Source organism: Meleagris gallopavo, chromosome 5, assembly GCF_905368555.1.
Source record: "Meleagris gallopavo chromosome 5, MGAL_WU_HG_1.1, whole genome shotgun sequence".
NCBI lineage: Eukaryota > Metazoa > Chordata > Aves > Galliformes > Phasianidae > Meleagris > Meleagris gallopavo.
The window spans coordinates 775584-802256 of NC_139408.1; the positions used below are offsets into that span (position 1 = coordinate 775584).

The window sequence follows — 26673 nt, forward strand, 5'->3', positions numbered from 1 at the left end:
GCTGGAATGTAGATTCTTATCTCAAAAAGCCTGCATATATGCCTTTAGTTTACATAGGCTTATCCTAAACACAGGCATAGCAATCTGAAAGATTACAGCCTCAGGGTTTCTCCTTATGAAATGTAACCTTTAAACAAATGAACTTACACAGGCTGTAATTCGCCTATCAAAAATTCACTGAGCGTGGCAAATAACACGATGGCCATCTAGCCTTCCATACACTGGTTTCACAGTTTGTTAGAATATCACAGGTGTTCCCGCTTGTACTCAAATTCTGCATTACTTCCTGAAGAAAGCATATTCACATTTCTTGGTACCTGGTTGGTTATGATTAGTTGCTATTTAGAGGCCAAATCCATTTCTCTTTAACACTCATCTATCACAGCCTCTCTCTCCCTTCCACTGGCATAGTGCACAAATGCACAACAAAGTGACTATGCTGGAAAGCAATACAGAGTTCACATACACATTTGAAAGTAGCTCCCTCTGAAAGTACGCTCAACGAAAAGGCCCTTTGAAGATCAGAGATATCCTACGTAGAGCTATCGCTCTTTGTCGTTGCTGCAAAGATGCCATCAAAACATTCTTGCCAAGGAGAGCCAGTAACTCTGTTATCAATCAGCTACATTGCTTGGTTTGATAGAAAATTTAAGCTATCTAGTCAAATTTATTGAAGAAAATGCGTATCCTCTGCACTGTACCTGTCACTAAAATACCTCAACCTTGACTTCCAACTCTTTATAATTACCCGCTATTAAGTCTTTCCTGAATCGCTGTTCACGTTATCTTTTTATATTGCTGCTAAGGTAATTTATTACCACGGCCCTCTTCAGCTTAATGATTTCATACAAATTTAGGTCACCAACTGCAGAAGGTGCTGACTTATATTGGACGAGCCAACCGCCTCAGCTGCCAACACAATTATTTGCTTTATGCTACCCAAAGGTGCATTACTTAACTTCAAAATGGAATGGGAGCACCACTTTTGCAAGGAAACAAAATGCAGTCGCAATAAGCAATGAAGATGAATAGTAGCCTTTTAGAAACTTGCTTGTTTTCTTCCAACAGTCTTGCTCTGCACTAAGTATCCATACCCAACACAATGCAGACATAAAACCACTTCAAACTTGCACCTTCACTCACTTAATATTTGACAGAAAAAAAATCGTCATTCTACCTTATTTTCCAGATCAATTTTCTTTACAGTTGACAATTTTAACCTATTTCCCTAAGTTTAGTACCTGAGCAATTATTTACAGTCCTAGAGAAACACATAACGCTTCTATGAAAAACAGATCAGGACTTTGAAGAAGCAAAAGATAGCTCTGGGTGCAAGACTTCATCCTTTTGTTCTCAGGCAGCTCTAAGTTCTGCCTCTGATGTACATGAGAACAGCTCCAAAAACTGAAACCCTGTAGATCACGGGGCCTTTTCAAAGTATTCAAACCGTGAAGACTGCTCTGACAGTGAAACTGGACACCCAGAAGACGAGTTGTTTCCAAAACACAGCACAGCTCCTTAAGTCCAAAACCACCAACCTAAACAAGACAAAGAGCAACAACCCGGCACGCACCGTGCAGCGATGGGATGCCAGGTAAGCGAGGGAAACAGTGGGCTTTCATCTGGGGCAGCCCACCTCCGGCTTACTGAGAACTACACAAGTGTCCTGATCTGTGGGAAGATGAGTAGGCACACAGACAATTTATAACTCAATCACTAAAGTGATTAAAAATGCACCAGTATCCTCATATAGGTGAGAAAATAGCTTAGAACTCACAATTTGCATTTTATCTGACTTGAGATTTTTGTGAAATAGGGCAAATAGGACTCGAGTTAACTCAAGTATATTTGAATTAAATTATATTTAAAAAAAAAAAAAACAAAAAACACACAAGTTCTTAGCCATCTATCCCAAAGCTCAGACACTTTGCAACAGCATCTCCCTTCGGGTAGCTCTTCAGATAGACAACAGTGATCCCAGTAAAGAGCCTGAAAGCAAAGCTGCTGAAGTGCCAAGTAGCACAGACCAATTAATTTCTAAATATTAAAAATACTCTTCTAAAAAGATAAAAAGATTCACAACAGCCTATGGAGGCAGAAAGAATGGAAACATCACATTTATTAGAGATGAAATGGAGGGCCAATGGAAGATGGCACTGGCCTTCAGCTGCCATGCGCTTCAGCTCTAACAGTGATTTCAGTGATGGAGTGATGGAGTCACAGGACTTTGCCACAGTCATTAAAGCAATGCCAGAAGTAGGCATATTTAATCCAAAATCAGTCGGATCTTGTATTTAAAAAGCAAACACCAGAAAGAAAACACCAATGGCTGAGAAAGCAAAATCATAAAGAACTGAGGTATTTGCCTGGAAAGAAAATAGTTCCTTAAATGAGTTCAATGCTGCTAATAACTTTTTAATCAGTGCTGTCCAGCCGATAGGCCAATGCACTTCTGAAGCTTTAAAAAGCACTTAGTACCCATGCAAGGAAAACAAATCCCTATTCAGTCCACAGACTGGTTTTCCGACTGCCCTCAGTGCTCTGTTACTTAGAAATGCATACGATGTGCAATTTTTCACCTCTGCTGGCCTGCCTCAAACATACTAAGAAGAAAAAAAACAACAAAAAACAATGCTGCGAGAGCAATGTTCAAAGCTTTCAAATGCTGGCAGGTTCAAGAAAAAATGAAAAAGAGCCAACACCTTGTATCTAAATTCTCTTGGTTCTCTCATTGGACTACACAAGAGATGACCCTTTATACTTGAAAGTCAACCAATATTTGCACAAATACATTTATATTTATTTTTAATAGTCTGGAACAATCATGGTATCTGTGAAGGAAAAAGAATCTGATGCTTGAAAAACGAAGCCCACCACTGAGAAATTAGAAAAGTACCCCTGAAGTTGATACATCTTAAAAGGGAATAGGTGGGGCGTTACTGCACAGAGAGCAGACATCCATTGCATCTGCCTGCCTTGTTTTTGAACTATCACGTAACAAAACAAAGAGCTGACAGCATTCTAAGGCATCCTGCAAGATAGAAGGCTTCCAAAAAGACGGAAAACACAGAGTTAGACTTCAATAGTATTATGTTACAGCAAAATGCATGGTCCTGTTTCATTCACAACTTGCCTTCGCATTCTTAACTTCTAAGATTGTGACAGGCTACCCGTTCAGTGTAGAATATATAAAGCTCTAATATGCTGCACTTCCATTAGAGTGTTGCATTCTAAGTTCATCTCATTTCCCACTTTGACCCACAGCCCCCACGACTGAGACTGCTGGCGCTCGGACACAGAATGCCTGCAGTACTCACCAGAGGAAACACTCCTCACTTCTTTGCTTTCCAAGGCCAAGGTGACAGCTTCCAAGAACTGAACTCCGAGGCAGGAAATTATACGTAGGTAATTGCTGGAACGAGCACAAGTTTGCAGCGTTCACGTGATCCCTTCCTTGAACGCATGTCACTCCTTAACAGAGGAAAAGGATTTCACAGCAACAAAGACCTGTCTCCGTTTTATTCCCATGCCAGTGTGTCTGACTGATTTATGCTTGAGCCTTCTAGAAAGGAAAGGCAGAACTGCTTCAGGAAAGCAAAAACAGTCGTACTGGCACTCTAATACCTGAGCACAAGTGCTGGCTTGCCTGACTAAGAAACCTGTGGAGTTCTTAATAACAACTAGAAATCTCTTCGGAAAATCAGTTAAATTACGTCTTGAAGGATGTGAAAATACAGATTCCTATAGAAACAAGCTATTTCTGAACCTCAGATATACAAAAGGACTTTACACACTGCCATATGTTCTTTTTTTAAAGGTACAGATCATCTGAATTTTATTTTTGCTGACGTCTTAAAAAAAGTCAGCAGAGCCTTATCTGGAGATGTGGCCTAGCCGCATCAATGCCCTATAAAACAGACAATTCATTTCAGCTCCTGAGACGCTTCACAACCCTTCTCCTCCCTCTCCACTACTACAGTGCCGTAACTAGTGGGAAGCTTAAGTATTACCTTTCAGGTTCTATTTGATTTCTTAATAAGCTTTTTATTTTCCAATTACATGGAAAAGATAAAGTTGAAGTTGAGATGTTAATCACAAAAGATGGAAGAGATGCAAATACCTCTGTCCTATCGACTGAGCTATCTTAGGCAACACCTCTCCATCACCACACCTCCAAGCATTTTACAGTCAAATAACCCACGAATTATCTTCTGCTTTAAACTAAGGAAACTAAGGTACACACACTAAACCACTCAGATTTACAAAGGAGGCCAACACCCAAAAGCAAAGGTTTAAACATCCTGTACTGAAATGACAGTCCATTTCTCAACATTTCAAAGCTAGTATTTCTAAACCACTGCGAAGCTCAGGCTTTGCAGACCAGAGCCACAGAACTCGCACAGAATTGAGGCAGCTACTCACCACACACATTTAGGAATGCAAACTGCAGTACCCGTGTTCATCTGCACGGCCCATCATTCGAAGCAACCAAACACACTCTACGTCTTCCAGCAAGCCCAGATGTGTCCCACACTGGTCTCCCTATCTCACAACACACGGCAGTGGGTAAGCAGCTCATACGATCTCCTTTAGATTCAATAAAGAGGCACCTCTGTGACTAACATCCCTTCTATGCTAACGTGGGAGGCGTGCTCAGAAAAGATTTAACATTGTAAAACACATCCGCACGAGTCCTTTAATGTAAAGGAAACATCAGAGGATGCTGCTCGCCACTTTTATAAGGAAGCTTGGCACAGTCCTTGAAGAAGTGTTCAAGCTAAATTCATCAGTGCTCTCTTCATCTTAAAACAGATTGTAATCTGCATTTCTAGTCTTCCCAAGAGGACCCTGCCTAACACGCTGCCAGCAGCAGTTCCTATTCACACCATACGAACCCAGTTGCACGAGTACTTCAATGAGAAAAACTTGTGCTGTTCAAAATGGCAGACAAATAGCTGCGCTGCATTTGCTTTTCCCTGCACTAGGGAAAAACTTCACCCTCTCTAACAAGCTCCTGTATTACACCCCAAATCATCATTTCAAGATTTTCTAACTTTCAAGCAGCTTTCTAAACTAAAAAAACAAATAATAATAGAGAACAAGATGACACAAGTTCTTAAGTTCTTCTAACTGATGAAAAACCTGTATTTGCTTTTAAAGAGAACAACAGGAGGCATTTTCTGGAGGGGAAAAGATCGGAAGGAAATCCCAGCTCTCTTCAGCAGCTCTGAGGATCGGCGACCTCCACATCACCAGCTCCAACAAAAAACTGAAGTTAGTTGTCAAACGCTTGCTGCCCAGAGGCTTAAGGAGCCAGCTCTCTAGGATCACTCTTGGCATAGCAAATGTTCACAGTCGAGAAAAACTCAGTATAAACGCTATCCCCGGCAGACTCGGTAGAGAATAACAAAATGTGAGAAACAGATGAATTGAAGGATTATTCACTGCCTAGCACCAGAATTTTTGACACGAAGAAGAGAGAAAGTAAACAGGATGTGGTGTGAAACACTAAGTTGCCATATTTCTGACAGGGATTTCCTGGTCAGAATGAAGTGCAACGTGCAGCACAGGCTGGTACATTCAGTATCTGCACAGAACAGCAGCCAGATTGCACACACGTGCACAGACCGTTTGTCTGCCACAGTCCGAACGTCCAAGAGCTTTCGGACAAACTGCCAGGCATCTGGAAACACCAGACCAACAGCCAAAGCTCTCAAACTCTTCTCCTGCAACGCTCAGGTGAAAAAGAGGGCTATCTCCAGTGAAATCTAGACATACGACAGCCCTGTGCAACTCACACGGAGTTACTAAGGAGTGGGTATTCCTTGGTATCCTCCTATGTAAATAGCATTACTCTCAGGTAAGTGCGCCTTAGGCTGCCTTTTACCTGCTCAGTGTAATTGGTTACACTTATACAAGTCCCAGGCAAGCATCAGAGGTAGGCACGTAGAAGGAAGATGAAAAGAAAGGCAACGGGGGCAAATAAGAGCTTGTCTTAACACATATAGGCTCTCAGTGAACCGCTCTGGAATAAGAAAATCCAAGTATGCAGGTGTTGGTGACTAAAAGCTCCCTCCCCGTTCCTTGTAACCCACGGCCAGAGAGGTTTTAAGCACAGCGAGAGCGTCCACTCATGTGTAACAGCCCGTTTGGAGCAAGGAGGCAAGGAAGCAGCAAAAGGAGAGACCGCAAAATCAAAACTGGTGAGATCTGCCTCGTAAGACAGGTCAATCAGGTGCTCGGTAACCAACAGCTCAGTGCTCTCTGAACGCACCGCTTTTCTTGCCTTGGAACTTGTCAGAGTTCTCTCCATCACTTGCGTGGCACAGCAAGACTGGCCCTGCTGCAGAGGCTGAACACCGCATGGTGTCTGCATGGCATTCAGAGTTATTTTAGTCACACTTAAGGCCACCAAGGAAGGTCTGAAATGACAGGATTCGTGTGCTATCTTTTAACCAGATGTATTTTAAGTGTATGGAATAGGCACTCATAACGCACAATGACTTTTTGATACGCAGAGTTGTGAATGCTCTGCCTAACTGCAAAAAAAAAAAGAAAAATCAAACAATGCAAGGAAAATAAAGTTGAGTTGCATAAAAGCTCTAGTATTGTCTACAACGAATAAAACCAGTCGCAAGTGCTTTTCTCCTTGATTTTTCTAAAAACAACCTCCTTCCCATGACAGCATCATGCCAGGATCAACAGCATCTCCAAAGGAAAGGAAAAAAAAAAAAGAGGTGGGCAAAAGTACAGAAGAAACAAAGGGAAAAGGTTGTTCTCTGGCAATACAAAGTAAGTGCTTACACTTAAAGTAACAGGATGAAAGATAAGATACACATACGGACTGAAGGACTTTTTGCTAAGGTGAAAGAACACAAAACCCCTTTCTTTCAGAACAAGGAGGTATTGAGCAACCTGCGGTGAAGCCCTCAGCTCCATGGCAAAGAGCTCACATCTGAAATATCATCACAGGTGACCTCAAGGCCGGCCCAGTGGTTCATTTCTGAGAGCTCCTCCCAGGGATCTGGGCAGCAAAGCCTTGTCGGGACACCTGCTGAAGACAGCAGGGCTGCACCCTCAGCTCCTTCTGCAGCGAATAACGAGATGCTTAAACACCTGGTGTAGGTGGTAAACTCCCAGACAGGTCAGTAGCACATCGTTTCAGAAACGCCCTTTTGGCTCATTCCTTAAGTCTCTCTAAAATACCTGCGCTACTCCACAGATTGCTTGTGTTCCACTGGGTGTGTATGAATGTTTCCAATACAGACCGCGACAGAAAGTTTAGTAATATTTAGAAGTGACTCACCTTTCTATATGTTTATAAATTTTATTTAATCCTCCTGCGCCTTTATTTTTTAATAGAAAACATTTTAAATACATTCTGTTTATGAGCTTTAGCTTTCAGCTAGTGAAACACCGCACCACAGGGAACTTCTTGTATTACACATGTTTAGCAACAAACATTGTTTTTATCTCTCAGGAAGTTTCATTTGATTTAAAAAAAAAAAAAAGCTGTATATTTTTCTACATTACCTGCATTTTTATTTTCTGCAACTTCTATAGCTATGAACAAATCTGCTATAACTTCAGATTGAGCCCTACCAAAGTCACAATCGTACAGCTGTTACAGAAAGCTTGGCAGCTATGCAAAAAGGGCAAGTTTAAAAAATAAATAAATCCTAACAGTGTATTATAAAAGTTGAAGTCTCAAAGTTACATAACTTTCCCTCTGAACTATCACTAAGCAGTTTGTTATTTTAGATTAGCTGCTATAAATATAGGTCACGCTAACCAAATGTCAGTGCTATCTATTGTAAAGAACCGTCTCAAATTAAATGCTGTAAAACCCATACGTCTGGGTAGGGCAGAGACGGACAAAGGCTGCCAGCACAGAAGGAACATCAGAGACCACAGCGGTTGCCATCAAGTTTAAAATAACAAATAACTGTGACTGTCATTCAGTCACACACAACACAGGGTTAGGTCCTAGAGCGGGGCTAACATCAAAGAAGAGCAATTAGCCAAAATCCTTCTCCGAATGAAAACAAGAGGGCTCGCCAAGTCGGACATGTACTCAACCAGGAACTCATCGTCATCATCACCTTTTTGCATTTCTCCTTCCAAGTAATGACGACAGTCTCACCAACTACTACACAGCCATTATGGTTTTCCGAAGACCGTGTTTTTCCTCAAGCGAGTAACAAATCAACTTGCTGCTCAATACGGCCCTGTAAAACCAAAGAGACAGCATCTGTGCAAAAATCAAGTTTCCTAAGGGATAAAGGTCATGAGCAGCGTTCTGCAGGAATTCCTTCCAGCTGCAAACAGACAGCATAGGAGGCAGGGGGAAAACGGGGAGCGTGGAGGACAGGAGCGCCCATCTCAGCCCCCTGCTCTGGGCTGCTTGGGTTGCGCTGCCCAAGCACTCCCCAGTATGACTGAGCTCTTCTAGCTAATGAAGACGTTCCAGTGATTTCCATTGTCAGTTTGCTGACTTCTATTTACTACAGGATAAGCTATGTCACAGCAGACCTGGTAAGGGTGCCCTTACAGTACTCCACCACACGCTTCCTTTGATAGGAACAGTGCCACTGCACAGACAAAACAGTGCCTGCAAGAAATAAGGAGCGGGATAAAAACCAGATGGCTGAAGTTAAGTACAGAATGACAGAAGCAAGGCTTGTAGGGAGGAGAAATCATTTTGATGAGCCACGACTGTGAACACGGCTCTGCACACAAAGGGAACACAGCCTGCCACAACACAGCCTGCACCAGCATAAATATCAGGACAGCCTGACGGAAATACTGCTGCCTGTACCACCTGAAGGCCACATTCTCTTCAGACAAGTACCAGATGAACACGGCGCACATTTCTGTGATTTAACATCAGATTAACACAGCTTCAGCTGTTCAAATGGCTACCTGTCAGCCACAATCAAAACCAGTGTTTGGAACATTGTGAAGCTATCTACAGCAATGCAAACCAGAGCACTTGAGCTCTGTTCCAGCACACCAGCACCCACACGACCCGCTTCCAGCCTCAGTAGTGACCAGCGTGGCTCTGAGGTCCCAGTTCCCCACCCCACCGTGCTGAATATCAGTGAGAGAGAAAACAAACACCTGTGCACACTGAGACTGTATGTAACCAAAGCGGTTTACATCCTACTACATTTGAAATCTTACCATGCAACATGAACTCTAAATAAGAACTCGCTACAGGAGAACTCCAACTATACTACAATTCATTTTTTTTTTCTCCTGACATTGCTACAGCTTAAGAAAGAAAACAGAATCAACTTAAAACATTTCAGTCAACACCTTTAGAAAACGTACCATTTATCACCATCTATATAGCCTCAAGATGAAACTTTTTAGGAACCGAAAGCAAGATCTCCTTGACATTGCTTCCTAAAGCATAGCAAAAATACTGTCATATGAAGAATGCATTCAGTAATTCTAATTTGATTTTTTTATTAGCAGGCTGAGCGTTATAGGTAGCAGGCAACAATCCCGTAAGCTTGTGTGAGGAACTTGTCTTGAGAATGCTCCCCATACCATTTCCATAAAGGAATTTCCAAAATAAAAAACCGATAATGCTTTGGAGTAGCATCTATTAAAAACATCTAAGTCACATTTTGAAAGCAGGGTTGTTGTTTTTTGGAACGCAGAAAATAATCATCAAGCACTCGTGTATCTTCAAAGACCCTGGAGGGATCCAGGGTTTCTCTGCACTACAGATTCTTAACTGACCTGGAAAATACAAAGCTTCTTCATGGAACAGATGACATGATCCTCCACAGATGCTGAAAACTGGCAAGAGCAATACAAAAAGGGCATGTCGCTGACTACCACTGCAGCCAACATATTAACATGACTAAGAGGAGTCCAACGATTAAAAAGGAAGATGAAATAGAGCAGTGGGAGATTCTATTTTACCACGCTGGCAACTTTGAAGGGACCAGAGCAGCTTCACAGGGCCAGGTCGTGGCCAGGAACCCAACACTCCTTGCAGTTCTCTGTGAAACAGGGAACCTGGAGCCTCAGGCCACACAGAGATCTTCTTGACATCGATTTAATTACTTAAAAAATGCACTGTCTGCAGTTCAAGGAAAATGACAATGTATTGGAGGGCACCCAGGAGAAAACAAAATAAACGAAGTTTAAGAAAAAAAAAAAAGAGACAGAAAAGAATGCCTGGTAGCAAACTTCAGAAAATCATTTTTCTTAATGAGAACGTAACACAGGAAACTGATGAAAATTCTGAAGAATTCCTACTTGGGAAAGCATGACTTACCATAGGACTTCCAGCATCAATAGGACTGTAATGAGATTTGGAGCTGAAAACTGAAGGCAGCCACCTTCAGCTCGGGGATAAGAAACGAAATGTAGAGCAGGCAGAAATGTGTTTCACCAGGTCTGTGCTGAATTGGAACCGGCTGCCCAGAGGGGCCGCGGAGCCTCCTTCCCTGGAGATATTCAAGACCCACCCGGGTCCCTTCCTGTCCAACCTGCCGTTGCAGAGGCTGGGACTCGACGATCTCCAGAGGTCTCTTTCAATCCCTATGACCCAACGGCTCTGCAAATTCACTGGGAATTCGTAACCCTAATCTTCTAAAGCTTACGTTCCAGCTTCAAACGCAGAGAGAAACAACAAAAAGAAGCACCGCGACCCGCACGATGAGCGCAGCAGTCCTCAACCCGACGCCCCGTTCATCTGACCGCACGGCCGGCCGCCCGCAGCTCCACGCACACCTATCCGACAGGCAGCTTCTCGTGCTCGCACCGCCGTTTGCCTTCACGCCGCGCCGCTCAGAGCGGCACCGCAGCTCCAGCAGCGCAGATCTCGGCGCCCAGCCGAGGCTCCTTCCAGCCGGCGGAGCTCTGCCCTCGGGGAGCAGCGCGAGGCCGACGCGACGGCCCGGCTACCCCCGCGCTTCCCTGAACTCCACCAACTCTCCCTGGGCGCTCCCGGCCGGTCTGGCGGCGGGGCGGCCCGCAGGCAGCGCGGGAGGCGGCGGGCACACGGACGGACGGACGGGCTGGCGGGAGCGCGGCTCGCACGGCCGGGCCGAGGTCACCGCTCCGCATTGTTCCCGCTCCGCGCCCGGCCCGGCGGGCGCCGCCTGAACTCTTGAACCCGCGGCGCCGCAGCCCAGCGCGAGCCTCCGGGGCGGAGAGCGGCGACGGCGGCGCGCCCCGCTCGGGCAGCCCGCCCCGCCAAGGGGCCCCGCTCCTAGCCGCGGGGCCGGGCCCGGACCGAGGCCTTTCCCGCCGCGTCCCCCCGGCGGCCGCTCCTCACCTGGGCTTCGGGCCGCCGGCGCTCCGCTCGTAGGCCCAGGCGGCGGCAGGCTGCGCGGCGGCCGGGGCCGGTGGCTCGGCGAAGCTGGGGGTCGGCGGGTAGTTCCTGTCCATCATCGGGGCAGGGCGCGGGGCGGCGGGGGCTCGGCGGGGCCCTGCGCGCAGGGCGGCGGCGGGGAGCGAGCGGGGCGGGTGGGAGCGGCCCCCCCTGCCTCATGCGGGGCGGGCGGCGCCGCGGCCCCCTCCCCGCCGCGGGCCAGGCCGCCGCGGCCCGGCCTCCCCTCCCCGCCTCCGCTCCCCTCCCTGCCGCTCAGCCGCGCGGAGCCGCGGGCGGCGGCGGCGGGGGCTGCGCGGCGGGCGGGCGGGGACCCATGTCGGGCCGCTCCTTCCCAGGATGCACCTCCCGCCACGGCCCGCCGCGGGGAGCTGAGCGGGGCACGGCGCCGCGGCCGGGGGGCAGGGAGGAGCGCGGCGAGCGGGGACGCGCGGCCTGGCAGGGCGGCCGGGCCGGGCCCGGAGGGTGCGGAGAGCGCGGCGCGGGGTGGCGGCCGGCACCGGGCCGGGGGAGGGGACGGCCAAAGGCGGGGACGGCCGGGCCGGGCAGCGAGGGGAGAGGCCGGCAGTAGCGGCGGCGCGGCGGGGCCGCGTCGAGCGGAGCGCTGGGGCTTTGTTGGAGGGGCCGGGGCGGGGCCATCTTGTTCCCGCTGAGAGAAGCGGCGCTCCGCGGCGTGGCGTCAGAGCTGGGCACCGCGAGGCAGGCGCTGACGAGACGCGGGGCGCCGCGGCCACCGGAGCGCCGCCTCAGAGCGCGGGGCCGAGCGGCGATCCCGCCTGGGGCTGATACCACATAACCGCCCGCGGGCGCGCGGCAATCCGCGCTGCACCCTGAGGGCACCGCCGGCGGCGGGCACGTGACTGCGGCACGTGACCTGCGACCGCCTCCCCCCGCGGAAAAATTGAATCCAGCTGGGGGGGCCGGGGCTGCTGAAATCTCGCTTGTGGGCGCGTGCTTTTAGAGCTGTTTTGGTGGGCTGAGGAAGCTGGGATTGTTCGGTGCGGGAAAGAGGAGTTTTCGAGGAGGTGTTGTGGATTTCTTCAGCTCTTTGAAAGGTGGTTGTGGTGAGGTGGGGGTCAGCCTCTTATCATAGCATCATAGAATGGCCTGGGTTGCAAAGGCCCACAGCGCTCATCCACTTCCAACCCCTGCTGTGTGCAGGTCGCCAACCAGCAGCCCAGGCTGCCCAGAGCCACATCCAGCCTGGCCTTGAATGCCTGCAGGGATGGGGCATCCACAGTCTCCTTGGGCAACCTGTTCCAATGCCTCACCACCCTCTGGCTGAAAAACTTCCTTCTCATATCTAACCTACATTTCCTGTCTCAGTTTAAAACCATTTCCCCTTGTCCTATCACTATTCACCCTCACAAACAGCCATTCCCTCTCTTGTTTATCTGCTCTTCAAATACTGGAAGGTCACACTGAGGTCTCCTCAGAGCCTTCTTGTTCTGGGTAACAGTGCTAGGGCAGGGGGCATTCAGGCTGGGTCTTAAGAAGAGTTACTTCTCAGAGCAGTTAGTTGTTGGAGCAGGCTGCCCAGGGAGTCACCATCCCTAGAGCTATTGACTGAGAAGGCAGATGTAGTGCTTAGGGACATGTTTTAGTGGGCGTGATGGGGACGGGTTGGGATTGGACTAGATCATCTTATGTGTCTTTTTTCTAGCCTTAATGATCCTGTGAACACGACACAGGATGAGATGTGCTGGGGCAGGCAGGAGGAGAACAAGGCCTCGGGGTGAGGGCTGCTTGCTGTGGATGAAGGTGAGGGAGCACCTGAAGGTTTCTGTACTGCTTGGAGGAGAGATGTGTGCTGGTGGCTGAGTAAGGCTTCTGAAGGCTCAGTTTGTAGCACTTGAGGCAATGTCAAACCACAGGGTTTTGCAGGGAAATGCAGGCAGGAGAAACTTTTGCCTGCAGCTAACCAGTTTAGACGTGATATAAATCAGCATCCTAACATGTGAATGGAGTAGAGGGAGTGCTTAGTGGGAAAGCTGTTAGCTAGGAGACTTCAGGAGGAAAAGCTGAGGTTCTGATTCTCTTGTTCCCAGCTTCAGGAAGCAGCAAAGTCAGTGTGGGGAGGGCAGGTGAGTGCCAACACCGTCTGTGTGGAAAAGGCTGAGGAGAGGCGCGGAGAGGCTAGGGCAGAGGGAGAGAGCAGAACAGAGCATGCCAAGGACAAACCAGCAGAGTGAGTTTTCCTTCTGTTTGTGTGAGTGAGCGCCTGCACTGCTTGCAGCAGGGACCTTTCCCTGGGAAGCACAGCCAGTCACTGTTTCACATGAAGAAAACGCCTCCAGTTTTATGCTGCTGGAGAAGCACTTGTGCTGCTGATGCCCTGAAAGTAGCTTTGTGCTGGGGAAGGACACTTAGATGTTCTTGCAGGATGTCTGCTCATCACCATTACAATAGTCACCTGGAGTTCCCCGTTTCCTTCAGATGGAAGGGGTGATAGATGTGTGCAGGTGGAGCCCCGTGCAGTCAGCCGTAGGGTCGGTTGGAGGGATGGTGGTGATGTAAAAGCTTCTTGCTGCAATTTTGGGACAAGGTATTAATAAATTGTAAAACTACCAGTGCTGCGTTGAATTTTTCTCAGTTAAGGACATGAGCCTTAAAGCGTGTGTATTTTCTTTTCTCTCCCTAGAGAGGGGTATATGTAAATACTGATACGTAACTATAAGATCCTATTGCATAAGACTTTCCAAGCAACAAAGATCAGTTGAGATCTATAGGCAGGGAAAAGATAGCTCACTTAGTAGTCTGAGCTAACTAGGTAAGTATCATTATGCTACAGACACGACTGAGAACACCTCCACTAGTGTTTATAACCACCTAAAGCTCTGTTATCCCATGGTTTGCATTTCCTGTGTCTGAGAGGCAAGTGACTGCTGAGGTGCCCGGGAGACTCCTACCTTTTTCTCATCGAACTGATCCCCGTTCTTGTTGCTTTCTTAGAAAGTTCCATTGAAGTTTGGTGTTCTGTATTTGATAAATCCCGTTAATGTGTGTGCATTAAGGTGTGTATTAAAATACTAGACAGTTTCATGATTCTGAACGTTGGCTGGAAATGTTTCAATTCTTGCATTCATAAGGAATGCATCACTTTTGAAAGCAGCTACTGCTTGACTCTGAGAAACTGACCTTCAGTGGCCTTTAATACATCCAGGCTGTAGCTCATAACTGATTATACTGTATGTGTTTTTTAATCAAGTATTTATGTTTTTCTGAAAAACAAGCTATTACGAGTAAGATCTTAAATTACAGCTCCGTAATGCAATCTGTGCAGCTTAGCAGCCGGGGACAGCGCTGAATTTCTGTTGCTTGTTCTTCTCCCTAAACAAAGTAGTCTCCAGTTGGAAAAATAGTGGATCTTCTCGAGACCCAACATTGTCATTTGGTGGTTAGGAGGCACGTAAGCACAGATTTATGTACTTAAGGTGATATGCTAGTGGAGACTGATATGCTAGATGTCCAGGGAGTGTTCTTCAAAGCTGCAACTGCTTGCTATCCGTGGATACCTTGTCTCAGCAGGACAAGGATGCTCACAAAAGGAGAAGGCCTTCCCCTTCCCTTCCTCCTTCTCTGCTCCATCATCCTGCTCCCAGAGATTCGCTATCATCACAAAGTGAGCTGTAAATTCACTCCTCTGGCAAAAGAACATTTAATTATTTTTATTTTTTTTTTTGCCAGGTCACTTTCCTGTAATTCCACTGAGCTGAGCCAGCTTGTTTTGCATCAAACGAATACTGGTTCAGGGCAAAGAGTGGTAATGCACAGCCAGAAGCAGGTGGGAGAGGAAGGACGTGATGAGAAAAAGCAGGAAGCTTGCTCTTGATGACAAGATGTTGAGGTGGCTCATGTTGTGTTCAGTATAGGAATCTCCTTACTGAGTGCTTGAGAGTATGTCTCCGAGCTTAGCCTATGCTTAGCCAGAATCAAGCCAGCGCTGGCAGAACTGTAAGCTAATACACCTGCCCCTTTCAACTTAATGGTACGTAATGCTTAAAGGCAGTGTCACTTTAGTTTTATCTTTAAAGTGGCCATTTGCCAAATGAAATGTAGGATCCAACTAATGGGTAGTTTCAGTCATTATTTGTCATCAAAATTTTGATTTGACAGTAATTAGCCATAAAAATGTGATTTGGTTATAATAAAAATCAGTGTCAGTCACAAATCCAGGGCCAGAATAAAGCACCACCTTGCATTTTTTTGTAACTGATTTATTGACTTACTTGTTTCTGAGTGTGCTGTTAGCACCTATGTTAATGCGTCTGCTGAGTGTGATCAAGTATTTTCCTGTTGTACATGGCCAGGCAGAATGTTCCGTGGTATGTACAGCTTTAACAGTCCCACAGATGTCAAATGCCAGGATAGCCCCACTCAGGGCCTTTGTGCACGAGGCAGCAGGTGGTACTGAATGGAGCCATTCTTCTCGAGGCCAGCAGTTGCTGCCTGTGCTTTTGGCATCCCTTTAACCGCAGGTACAACAAACCTGGCTCTACCTGGCTTTTCCAGTGTCTGTCCACAAACACTGCCTTCTTTTATAGAGTGCACTGCTTCTGTCCTTTGCCTTTCCATAACAGAAGATGCCTGGTTTTGCTCTATCTCAGCTTTTCCCACGTGTTTAACCAGAGACTTTTTTTTTTTTTTTTTCTTGCATGAAGAAGTTTTCAATGTAGCTGTTGCTTTTGCAGCGAAATGATTGATTTGCTAGGGGGCAATTTGGATGCTCTGAGAAGAGTCACGGCAAAAGCATGGAGTCAGAGGCACATGCTGGATCAGCGAGCTGACCTGCAGCTTCAGCTGCTCAGCAGAAAAAGTGGTTAAAGCACAGCATGCAGCTAATTCTGCAAGTCTGAGCTTATGACAAAGCTGGTGAAAGTGGACGAAAGGATCATATTTCAGATCATGATAGTGCTTTATTCTGGAACTATCACAGCGTCATAAATAGCTTGCTGACATACACAGACGTCTTGGTGGCTGGCTTACAGTGACTAACGCTTTTCCATTTGCCAACAAACACTCTAGAAACGCTTAGCAGTTAGCCTTACCCTGAGAGAATGGGCTTTTAAGATTGATGGAAATAGCGTTTCAGAGACTCGCAGACATTTTGATGAAAATTAATGTTCAATGATTAAAAATACCCAAATAATGTGAGCATGTGTGACCAGATGAAGTTTGAAGAAGTTTGGGCCAAAGCTGAGCTGGGCCTGATGAACAGATTTTAAAAAGAGTGCAGAATAAAATTTCTGCAGCTTCTTTCTTCTCTGTTGAACAAACATTAGGTACAGGTTTAGAGAACATGGATATAGGACCTTCGTGTGGACTCGGTGTAGGTACACATGCTGCCAAGCTCCCGTATCTTCCATTAGACGTAATGAGGAGTACATCAGGTGTTAGGCTGGACTAACATGAGTCTTGGTCAAGCCTGTTTCCAGTCTCGGCTCGTTTAGGTGCAGTTGTGACTGTGACCCTGATCAAAGCAGAAAATTGCAGTTGCTTAACAGATGAGATTTTGCATTTTATTTGGCACTTGGCCTCTTGAAATGTCGAACTAGACACTAGTGGATGTGTAAATAGGGAAGAAATTGCTGCCTTTCAAAGAGCACACTTTACTTGGGAGCCTCAGGGCAAGTACTCTTTGCATTTCTTTATGCTCTGTGCCTTTATTTGATTAAAAAAAAAAAAAAAAAAGCTTGGGTATAATTTCAGACAAAGGAATCACAATCTTCAGGAAGATAACTGAAGTTGAGCTACAGAATTATGGCACTGGATGTGTGAGCTGGCACAAAGCACACTGTGCCAATGAGAACAAAGTCCTTCCTTTGCCCAGTCCTCCTCCTGGTCACGTGGCTCCACAACTTCTAAGCTCTGCTGCTCACACTTGAGTAGTTGAACTCACGTACCCCCTTTGTATTTGCTGGATGAGTGCATTCAAATTTATGAACTATGATTTAGAACTTGTGTAAGGCAAGTGGGAGAAATGCAGTGAGATTTAGGAAGAAAGGGAATTTAAATAAAGCCTTTGCTCTCAAACAAGCTCATGATCTGACAAGGATTACTTGAACTCCTACCAGAAATTATCCTTTGTATCGCATCCAAGCTAAGTGTTTACCATTAAGTCCTGGACATTCAATTATCAATATTTGTTTAGTAGGCTTTGATACTTGGAGAATTTCACTGAAGGTAACAACCTGAGCGATCAGAGGCGTTTCTTATTCCTTAAATGAAACTGGCACTGCATCAGAAGTTTAAAACCTGTTCTGAGGTCTTCTCAAAACACACCAATTTCTAGACAAAAGTATTTTTTCTGGTACGTCCACGTGTCTGGCTTAATGTGAATGAACCTACACCCCACCAGTTGTATTCTGGATCTCAGTTCAGCTGACTGCTTCGTTGTATCTTTGAACCTTTGCTACGCTTCGAGTTTTTAAACGGCTTGTTCAGTTCGTCTTGTGCGGTTAGAAGTGCAAATCTAGCTGTTTTATTTCTGCTGTGGGCAAAAGAGAGTGGTTTAATTTAGTACAATCCTGCAGTCAATTTGTTTGTTTGTTTTCCTGTAAAGGTACTCTGCACCATGCTGTACCTTGGAAGCCGTATACATGTGCAACTTGGCAAGTTGCTCCCCGCGTTCAGTGCACACCTTCTTCAGTCTGAACTCACTATTACTGAACAAGGAAGTTCTGCTTCCTGCTTTGCTTTTGCACACCTGTTCTGGTGCTCCCTGACGTGATCTTGCTCATTTCACTTACCGTAAGAAAGTGGGCATTTTTTTGCCATGTTAGTGTATTGAAGCTTCCAACCAAAATCAGAGGAAAGTGGAGGGGTACACCACCGCGTCCAGTCCTGAAGGACTTCACGTACAGAGCCTGTTGTTCACAATTCAGAGTGGTGAAGCGGGAAGTTTTTGTTGAGAAAAAACAAACCACCTCATCTCCCCATTGACAGGGGCTCTACAGCACACAGAAGAGTTGATTATTTTTTTTTTTTAAGCTTTATCATAGGCTGAATTAAATTCCAATAAATGTGCAGACTTTATTGGAAACCATTTTGCAAGAGAATAGAGACTAGCACTGTTTTAACTATTGCTGCCTCTCCCACCAAAATGCCAGCACTTAAAAGTTGGAATGAAAAGATAACTAGGGCAAGTGCATTCAAAAGGCTGTGTCGGATGGGCAGAGGGAGGGCTGAAATATGTTAAGTCACAAGAACCAAATACACAGCTCAGAGACTACTAACAGCAGAAGCTAGCACTGAATTAAGAGCGTGGTATTTGTGGAGATGCGCTGAACACATTGAGGGGAAAATTTCTTAACTGCGAAAATGATGCGGTGATAAATGTGTACAGTACAAGAATGAATATATGTCCAGCATAAAGATAATGAACTTGAAGTGTCTGATAAATGAGTTTCACACCTGGGGTTTCTTTCCTGTTCTTGCCCGCATGGAACAAGTGAGGATAGCAGCAGTAAAACTTCTGTTGGCAGGGCAGGTTTTAAATAAACTAGATTTTTTGAGGTTTTTAATGTTAGTGGGCATCAGTAGGACAACAGAACAATATTTAAATCAGGCTTGGGAACAGTATGTTTTTAAATAACGTGGTAGCACATGACATTTTTATTAACAGAAGTGATCGGTTCTTGCATTTTTGGCTCCAATCCCAGAGCAGTTGAAGCCAATAAAAAAGCTTGCTGTAGACTTTGACAGAACCGGAGTCAAATGCTTCATGACTCTCATTTTCCTGACCGGCAGTGGGGAAATACACTTCCACGTGGCACTTTGTTTTTGTTCTTCCAGTGAATTCACACGTGCACACACACCCACTTACTCATGAAAAAAACTAAAATATGTAATGTTTATAATGTTGCTCATCGGAGCATTTGAGAAATGAAATAGTAGGCTCTCTTGTTTCGCTGATGCAGAAAACAGGTTAAGTGACTTACTTTTAAGTTGGCAGAATTGGAGACTACTTTTCTGACCCTCAGTTATTTGCTGTAACTCATCACCTGTCCACATTTGTCAGAGGTTGCATGATGTAACCCTGTATGATGTCGAAAGGACAACACGGAAACTAAGTTTTGGGAAATGGGCCAAGGTGATGGCTAAGAGCATTTAAGTACTGTGACATGGTTGAACCTGTTCTGAGAGAAATGAAGTACCGTGTAGTTTTTCCTCAGAATCTCATTTAGAAAAGAGGCAACGAGTAAACCGCTTGGGAATTTTTTCCCTATCTAAGATGAGGTAAGTTTAAGTTATGCTTATTTTAATGATATATGTGCTTTGCAAATTGCTACGTTGCACGTAACCAGAATCTGAATGTCAGTCAATGCATATTTTCAGTACCTTCAGGATCTAATCTGCAGATTCACCCATATGAAGTGTTGCACTCTACAGAAGGTGTAGTTTCTGTACTATTTCTGTAATTTAATTGCTAAAGAATCTGAACTTTCAGGAGCCCTGTGAAATCCCTGTCTTTAAAAGTGCTGCTAACACTTCCATTTAATTTATAGTTGTCATTCTTCCCGTCTCTTCCAAAGGCCCACAGCACTCTACTCGTTCAGTATTGTACTCTAAATAACAAGCTGGAGCATCAAAATCACAGAATCACAGAATGGCCCAGGATGGAAGGGACCTCAAGGATGACGAAGCTCCAACCCCCTGCCACACGCAGGGCCACCAACCTCCGCATTTCACAGCAGCCCAGGCTGCCCAGGGCCCCATCCAGCCTGGCCTTGAACACCTCCAGGGATGGACGGGGATCCACAGCCTCTCTGGGCAGCTGTTCCAGCACCTCACCGCTCTCACAGTAAAGAACTTAAAAAAGCCTTTGATTAAAGTATATTTTTGTTGAGTGTGCAGTGTACCATGCAACTAAATACTCCTTTTAATCCAAAATAATAATCACAAAAATAAATCAAATTAAGTAATGTTTACCAGCAAAGTCTAAAACGAACCACTGTAATCCAGAAGCAGTAATATATTCACACTTGCAAGATAAACTCATTACATGATTTTCATACTCAAATCTATTACTAGAATGAATAGAAAATCCACACAGCAGTAAAGTATGTCCAACAACACAGCAGATTTATGATGATGTCCAAAAGTATTAAGTCACCAAAAAAAGGTTACTGTCAATAAAACCAATTAAAATAATGTTCCTTCTCAAGAAACAAGATAAAACTATTAATAAAACATCAATAATATGATGGGATGGCTCAAAGTGCGTGTGGAAGAGGGGCAGTACAAGACTTATTCTTTATACATTCTCTCTTCCTAGCAAAACACCCTTGTGCAAAGAATAGTTCTGCAGCTTTTGCAACAGTTCACTTCTCCCAAAGGGGACCCTGATTTGCTCCTACTTGCGCTAACGATCTTTCACATTTTTGTAAACCATCTTGCAATATGCAAGGTAGTGAACTTTTTAAAAGTTTGCCATACCTCAATAATCCCTCCTCCCTTTAGGAGGAGGTTTGTAGCTAAGGGGCAGGAAGCGACATAGACTTCCTAAACGCCCGTACCCATTTTGGGGGCCCCGGGTAGGGGGGTGGTGGCGCGTCGTGTTGCCCGGCTGAAGTGACCGCTTGCTCGTAAGTTGGTAGTCCTGAATCATCAGTTCTGGGAGGAAGAGGATTTAAAGAAATTTCTTCGTGCCTTCTGAAGATGGAAGTCGAGCTACGTCTTCTGCTTCTTCCATGGTCCAAATGCCTAAATGAAATTAACAGCATTCATAAACAGTGGCTTTTGTTTTAACAAGGGAAAGAATGAAGTAGTTTTTCTTGTAAAATTAAAAAAAAAAAAAAAACAAAACCCCAAACAAATCAAACATCCTTGTCTTTAATGAGCATAAACACCAGAATCCAAATACTCTCTTCAAGCTACACTGTAGGAATAGTTTATTAAACTTATAGGGAGGAGAGAGCAGAAAGTCCTCTTGTGCTCTTTGAAGTTTGTGATGAAGGAACAAGCAGGGCTAGAGAATTAGCAGAGAAGCATTTTCTCCAACCGAATTCTTTTCACACCTGACATAGTGTATGCTTTTTATGGCACGAAATCTACTTTTAAGCGTGAAATAAAACACGTTAGACCTTCCATTGTAGGCCCCAACCTATTAAGTGATGCTGTGTTTCAGTGTTTTGGATCTAAGATGACACACACAAAACAAACGAAAAATAATAACCAGAAGATATGTCAGCAACGCGAGTGTTGTTCTGTTGCTCTATGTTTATGTGTTACTGATTAACTTCAGAGTAACTAGTGCTTACCATTGTCATTTTGCTTCCAGGAAAGTCAGAAATTTCCTATTGGCTTCCCTGAGGACACAGTTAGACCAACCACTAGTGGTTTTCAAATGCCACCCTCAGAGACCAAACTGCTTGTCTTGCTTTTAAGCAATGAAATTCCTTACCGTGGCGGTTGCCTTGATTTACACCTATCTTTGCAGCAGTAGAAGATAAGTAGTCCAAGTATGGCTAACATTCCTCCAGCAGCAATTGGACCGATTAGAAGTCCCGTAATGTTTATTTTTTGTAGTGTTTCATCACCTGAAAATAAAACATGGGCTATTTTCAGATAGCCTTCTTTCTGTGTTCTTGACAGTTTACACTGTGAAGTACTATTTTTCTTGGGCTGTTCTTTTTCACAAATGTCTAGCTTGCTCTGAGAAGCCATAATATCTGTGCAATACAAGCTAAGATTGCTGTTCACGTTCATCTTAAAGCAAAAGTGAGCAGATGTTTCCTTTTCTGTACATGAAACTTTGAAGATGTCTCTCTGCCAGTGCCTTCCGAATATTATTTCATGTACTTGTGACCTTGACTGAGTTGTAGCTCTGCTCTCTGAATGCAGGATGTATTAGAATAAACTAAAATGAAATACTGCAATATGAGAAAAGAAGAAAAGGGTTACTTACCTGTTTTTATCCTAGGGCCTGTAGTTGAATAGTCGTTCCAAAACTGTGTCTTTAAAAACACAAAGAAGCAGATTTTAAAAAGATCCATAACTGGCAGCCTTACTGACCATTTTTTTCAATACAGCACTGTAGCAAAATTTAACAACGGCATGAATGGAAGCAACTCTTGCTGAAGGATTTGAACTTGCTTATCCCAGCATATTTTTGTCATACGCTCAAGTTCGCATAAAAATTGCAACTTGAAAAAGAATATAATACCAGTTTTGAACAACAAAAGTGTATTAACTGGCTGATGTTAGATCATACAGAGACATTTTTGCCTGATTACTGCAAAGGCTAGCACATATTTTGATAGAAAAAATACTTGCAGTAAACCTTTGTAAATCCCTACAGAAGAGTAAAGCAAGTTCTTAAGAATCAGACATTTGCATGAACAGCTTTTGAATTCATATTAGAGAACAACATTTATGTTGCGTGATTGCTGTACATCAGCATTTAGCCATAATTTTGCTAGACAGCAAAAAACTCCAGCAAGAATCTGATTTAACGCTTTCACAATTGCAAATTAACATTTTCAACTTCAGGTGATCCTTGCCCCTTCTGAGTTAGGGCAGAGCACGTCCAGGATCAAGAAGAGATTACCGTTTTCTGCAGTGAGTCAGTCTTCAGACAGCCATTATGTTCTATTGCTTGGCCAAAAGGTTTTTTATGTATTTTCTCTTTTAATAGAAATTTTATTCCAAGCTGTATACATGCAGCAATTTAGAAGACGATTCTACAGGAATACTCTTCAATAGTTGAACTGTAGATCTAGCTCGTACTCCTCTCTTACAAAACACTTGGCATTAGACAAGGATGAAATCGGCCAATTAATACGTGGAGCTCATGGAATGCATTTAACCTGGATGCTGACAAATTGCTAAGAAAAACACTGAGATTCTGAAGTATGTGTAGATATGTATAGGTATACCTCTTCAATGACAAGAGGTACTTGTGAAGTTTCATTTACATTTCTGTCACAGAATTGGAGCCCTTGTCTGAAGTCTTGAAGGGAATAGCGCATATGCAAGCCCATTCTCTGTATATCTAGAGCAGTAATTCCTTCTAATTTGGGCCTCTACTGCCACTATAAAACAAGCAATTGTCTCACTTGTGCTATTTTCTTAAGGGCTACAGGATTTAAATACAGTAATCATCTATTCAGCAGTCTCTTTCAGTGTATCACGTTGTTTGAACAACTACCGTTCTATCAGTGTCTTCAAAAATTTCTCTGGCCTCCTCGTAGCTGCACAGCTCTTCCATACATTCTCTTTCCAGGTTATCAGGTGTGAATGCTTCAAAATCAAATCTGTTGTTCAGAAGATGTCGTCCAATGAATAAATTGGCCTCCTTTGCTGATGTGAACACTAGTTAAAAACAAAAAAAAAGTTATTTGAAACAAGCTTGGAAGGCTAAATCTTATGGTTCTTAAAGAATGGGCAACATCCTATAGGACTATGTTGAATCTACTTCTTCCCCTAGCATGTCTCAACTAGGTATAGAAGAAAGCAGCACAAAGCTCTCCTCCTAAAACATTGTCTCTGCTGCTATCTTTTCTAACTGTGTAATATAAAATAGAAACATCTTCCTCCCATAAAGCATTTCAGCTATCCCTTATACTGGCCAAGAGTATTTGGTTCTCCTGATAGCTGCTGGAAGTTTAAGTTTTAGTATTACCCCTTCTGGGATGTGGGCATCAGAGCCCTTCAGAACAAAGTACTGCTTGCAGAAAGCAGAAATCCAGTCACATTCAAGCTAAGGAAAAGAAAAAAAAAACCCTCAAAATACATCTGTCAATATTCTGCAAGTTTGTTTACACAATTTAGAATTTAAATCATGGCAGCAGAGCCTTATTCCTTTCACATTTGTTCTCAGTGTTGTGACAGCAAGTTCTATGTGAAGTCCTGTGTAAATGTTTGTTTGCTTTAAGTTAGTGTGTGATAGGAATTTTACTGGCAGCAGACACTTCTGAAGACATTTAATTCTTTTTCTCTTCTGTGCTTACTCTGGGTGCCACGAGGCCCTGAGGAGTAGGTTGTGAGGTAAGATTCCAGAAGAGTTAGTGAAACTACAGGAGGCTCTGGAATATAGGAATGCGTTTTCTCACCAGACATTCTTCATAAGTCATGTTTTAGCCTGTTCTTCCTACAGCTTCATTTAAGAAATATCATCTTCATATAACAGAACTAGTTTTCTGGCTTGGCTGGTAGTGAAAGTGTAATCTATTCTCTAAGAAATCCAGACTATTTGGTTCAATAGCGTAAGTAGGGAATTATTTTTGCAAGCGTAACACATAAACAGCACTGTTCTATACTAAGTCAGCTAAAAAAGAGGGCGAGACTCAGAATAAAGGTATTCAGCTACAAATTAGCTGTGTTCTTGTTGGTTTTGCTGGATTATCATATCATTCAGGAATTTTTACCCTCACAAATAGTTCTTGCAGTCTATCTCAAAACATTTTGTTCTCCGTAAGCTAAGAAAATGCAAGTATAACCTGCATATTGGTTGATCATGCTTTTAATACTGCAGTGTATTGAAGAAATACTACAGTATGGATAGAAGGAACAGTATGCATGTGTAAGAAGACACATCTTTTACTTCAAAGTAGTCGCATGACAATCTATGCTTAAAATATTGATGCTGTATGTAACAGTAACTAGAGATATGGTCTTCAGACAAGAAAAAAAGTGGAAATGGAACTCACAAGGAAGAGGCAGCCTAGCAGCTCCCCATTTTGCCCCACAGCAGAACGGATTTTAATGAATAACCAGTGTTCAGCATTTTTCTGCTCGACCTGCTGCCCTGAAGGAGTTCCCTCCTCTATGTGATGGCTTTGACAAGCCTGTGTTAGGGCTCTGGCACTCCTCGTTCACTGAGAAGACAAGGCAGATATCTTACAAATTCCTTTGTGAAGCCCTGACGCTGAAACGTTCAGTATCCCACCTGTGTCACAAGGACTCGAGTCCTTCCTGGAGACATCATTTATTTCTGCCTTCCAAATTAAGGCACTGCAACAGCAGCACTGTGCTTTGTTTCAAGGTGCTGTAAGGGATATGGTATCGAGGAAAAATATCAGTCTCGGCAAACAAGCAAATAAACCCTTTCAAAAGAAATGAGTTTTAGACACTCCAGTAAAACTGTAACGTGGTGTGCTCAAAATGCATCTGCTCCAAAAGTAACGCCTCCTATTTTATGATGTCGGTCCATAACATCAGAGGTGGATGTTGGTGGTACGGGAACAGAGGCTGAACCTTTCCACCAATATCCTGCTGTATTTTGTTGCCGTGTGACAGATGGCAGCAGAGGGGCAGTCTGACAGAATGGCATCTGTCTCGCAAGTAACTCCTGTTCATCACTGGTGAAATCAGAATGTTAACGGGAGCGACTACGTTAAAAAATAGTGTCTTGTAGCTGAGAAATTGCTCTGACAAAGTGTTACTGCAGTCTTCGTATCTGTTGTCATTTCCACGGAAATATAAAGGAGACATTAGTGTCGGAGCAAGCAAAGTACTATCAAAGATTTCTCAGGAGAAACAAAGTTAAGAAGATGTAGTTATTTCTCCGGAAAGCACAAACTCGTGCTGGCAGTGCCTTACCATGCGTGGCGTCGGGCTGCTCCGGGCCGCTCAGCCTCTGTGCGCGGTGATGAAACCTCGACGCGGTCAGCTGGAGCTGGCAGAGCAGCAGCAGCAGCCCCAGCATGGCGCGTACCTGCCCGACAGAAACCCGCACCTCAACGCACTGACAACGCAGCCTCTCGAATGACGAAGCCCGAACGAGTCCCACACATGAAGTCATCCAACGCAAGTGCCTACACGCAGTTCAGCCCGACGGATCGCTAACAGAAAGCACCGACCCGAACAGGTCCTGCGTGCCATTGCGTAACCCCGCACACGTCGCCGGGGCTGTCCCACCGCGCAACGCCCGCAGTGGGGGCACACGGGGCCGGACGGACCTTGGGGCAGAAAAGACCTTGGGGCAGGACGGACCTTGGAGCAGGACGGACCTTGGGACCGGCCATCCCGGCGGGGCTGAGCCAGCGCCCTTCGCTCCATACTTAACCTGCGGGCTTCCGAGCGACGCGCGCCACTGAAACAACTGCGATGACCCGCGGAAGAGGGGACGCTTGAGAGCCCCGACGAGGAGAAGGAGAGCCCGTGCCGTGCATACCTGTCCGCCGCAGCTCCGAGCCGAGAGCCGGCTGCCGGGAACCATCCGCCGCCGCGATCGACGCTGAGCGCTTCCTGGAATGGGCGCGGTGCGCTCCAGGGCAGCACCCGCCCCGCACCGCCGGCTGCGCCCCGTCGGGGCGGTCCCACGGCCGGGGAAGGGCTGAGGCAGCCCCGTGGGACGCTTCGTGGTGCGGCTGCGT

At 45.1% G+C, this 26673-nt stretch overlaps 2 protein-coding genes and 1 long non-coding RNA gene across 5 annotated transcripts in view; 1 reads left to right on the forward strand and 2 right to left on the reverse strand.

The window, feature by feature from the left end:
- QSER1 (glutamine and serine rich 1) overlaps nt 1-11501 on the reverse strand; it is a 36225-nt gene extending 24724 nt beyond the window's left edge. The window contains exon 1 of one of the 2 annotated variants that reach the window (XM_085223841.1): nt 11300-11501. In XM_085223841.1, coding sequence (XP_085079967.1) covers nt 11300-11415 — 116 coding nt within the window. In that variant the 5' untranslated portion in view covers nt 11416-11501. Of the gene's footprint in view, nt 1-10294; nt 10461-11299 lie in introns of those variants that run through there. The other variant, XM_010710684.4, reaches the window with a different exon arrangement.
- Nucleotides 11502-11986: 485 nt separating this feature from the next.
- LOC146544199 (uncharacterized) lies at nt 11987-20206 on the forward strand. Its single transcript, XR_014883315.1, has 2 exons — nt 11987-15341; nt 19888-20206. It is a non-coding gene; the product is annotated as an uncharacterized LOC146544199 (long non-coding RNA).
- A 210-nt stretch (nt 20207-20416) lies between these two features.
- On the reverse strand, nt 20417-26626 carry PRRG4 (proline rich and Gla domain 4). 2 transcript variants are annotated; one of them, XM_003206075.5, is made up of 6 exons: nt 26472-26626; nt 25898-26012; nt 23505-23668; nt 22263-22311; nt 21759-21894; nt 20417-21058 (listed from the first exon to the last, which is right to left on the reverse strand). In XM_003206075.5, exons 1-6 carry the CDS (start codon nt 26514-26516, stop codon nt 20830-20832), a joined length of 738 nt encoding a protein of 245 aa, XP_003206123.2. In that variant the 5' UTR covers nt 26517-26626; the 3' UTR covers nt 20417-20829. The 2 variants fall into 2 exon arrangements, with proteins under 2 accessions (XP_003206123.2, XP_019470772.1); XM_019615227.3 differs by lacking the exon at nt 26472-26626 and having other exon boundaries at nt 25898-26114.
- Between the last annotated feature and the right edge of the window lie 47 nt (nt 26627-26673).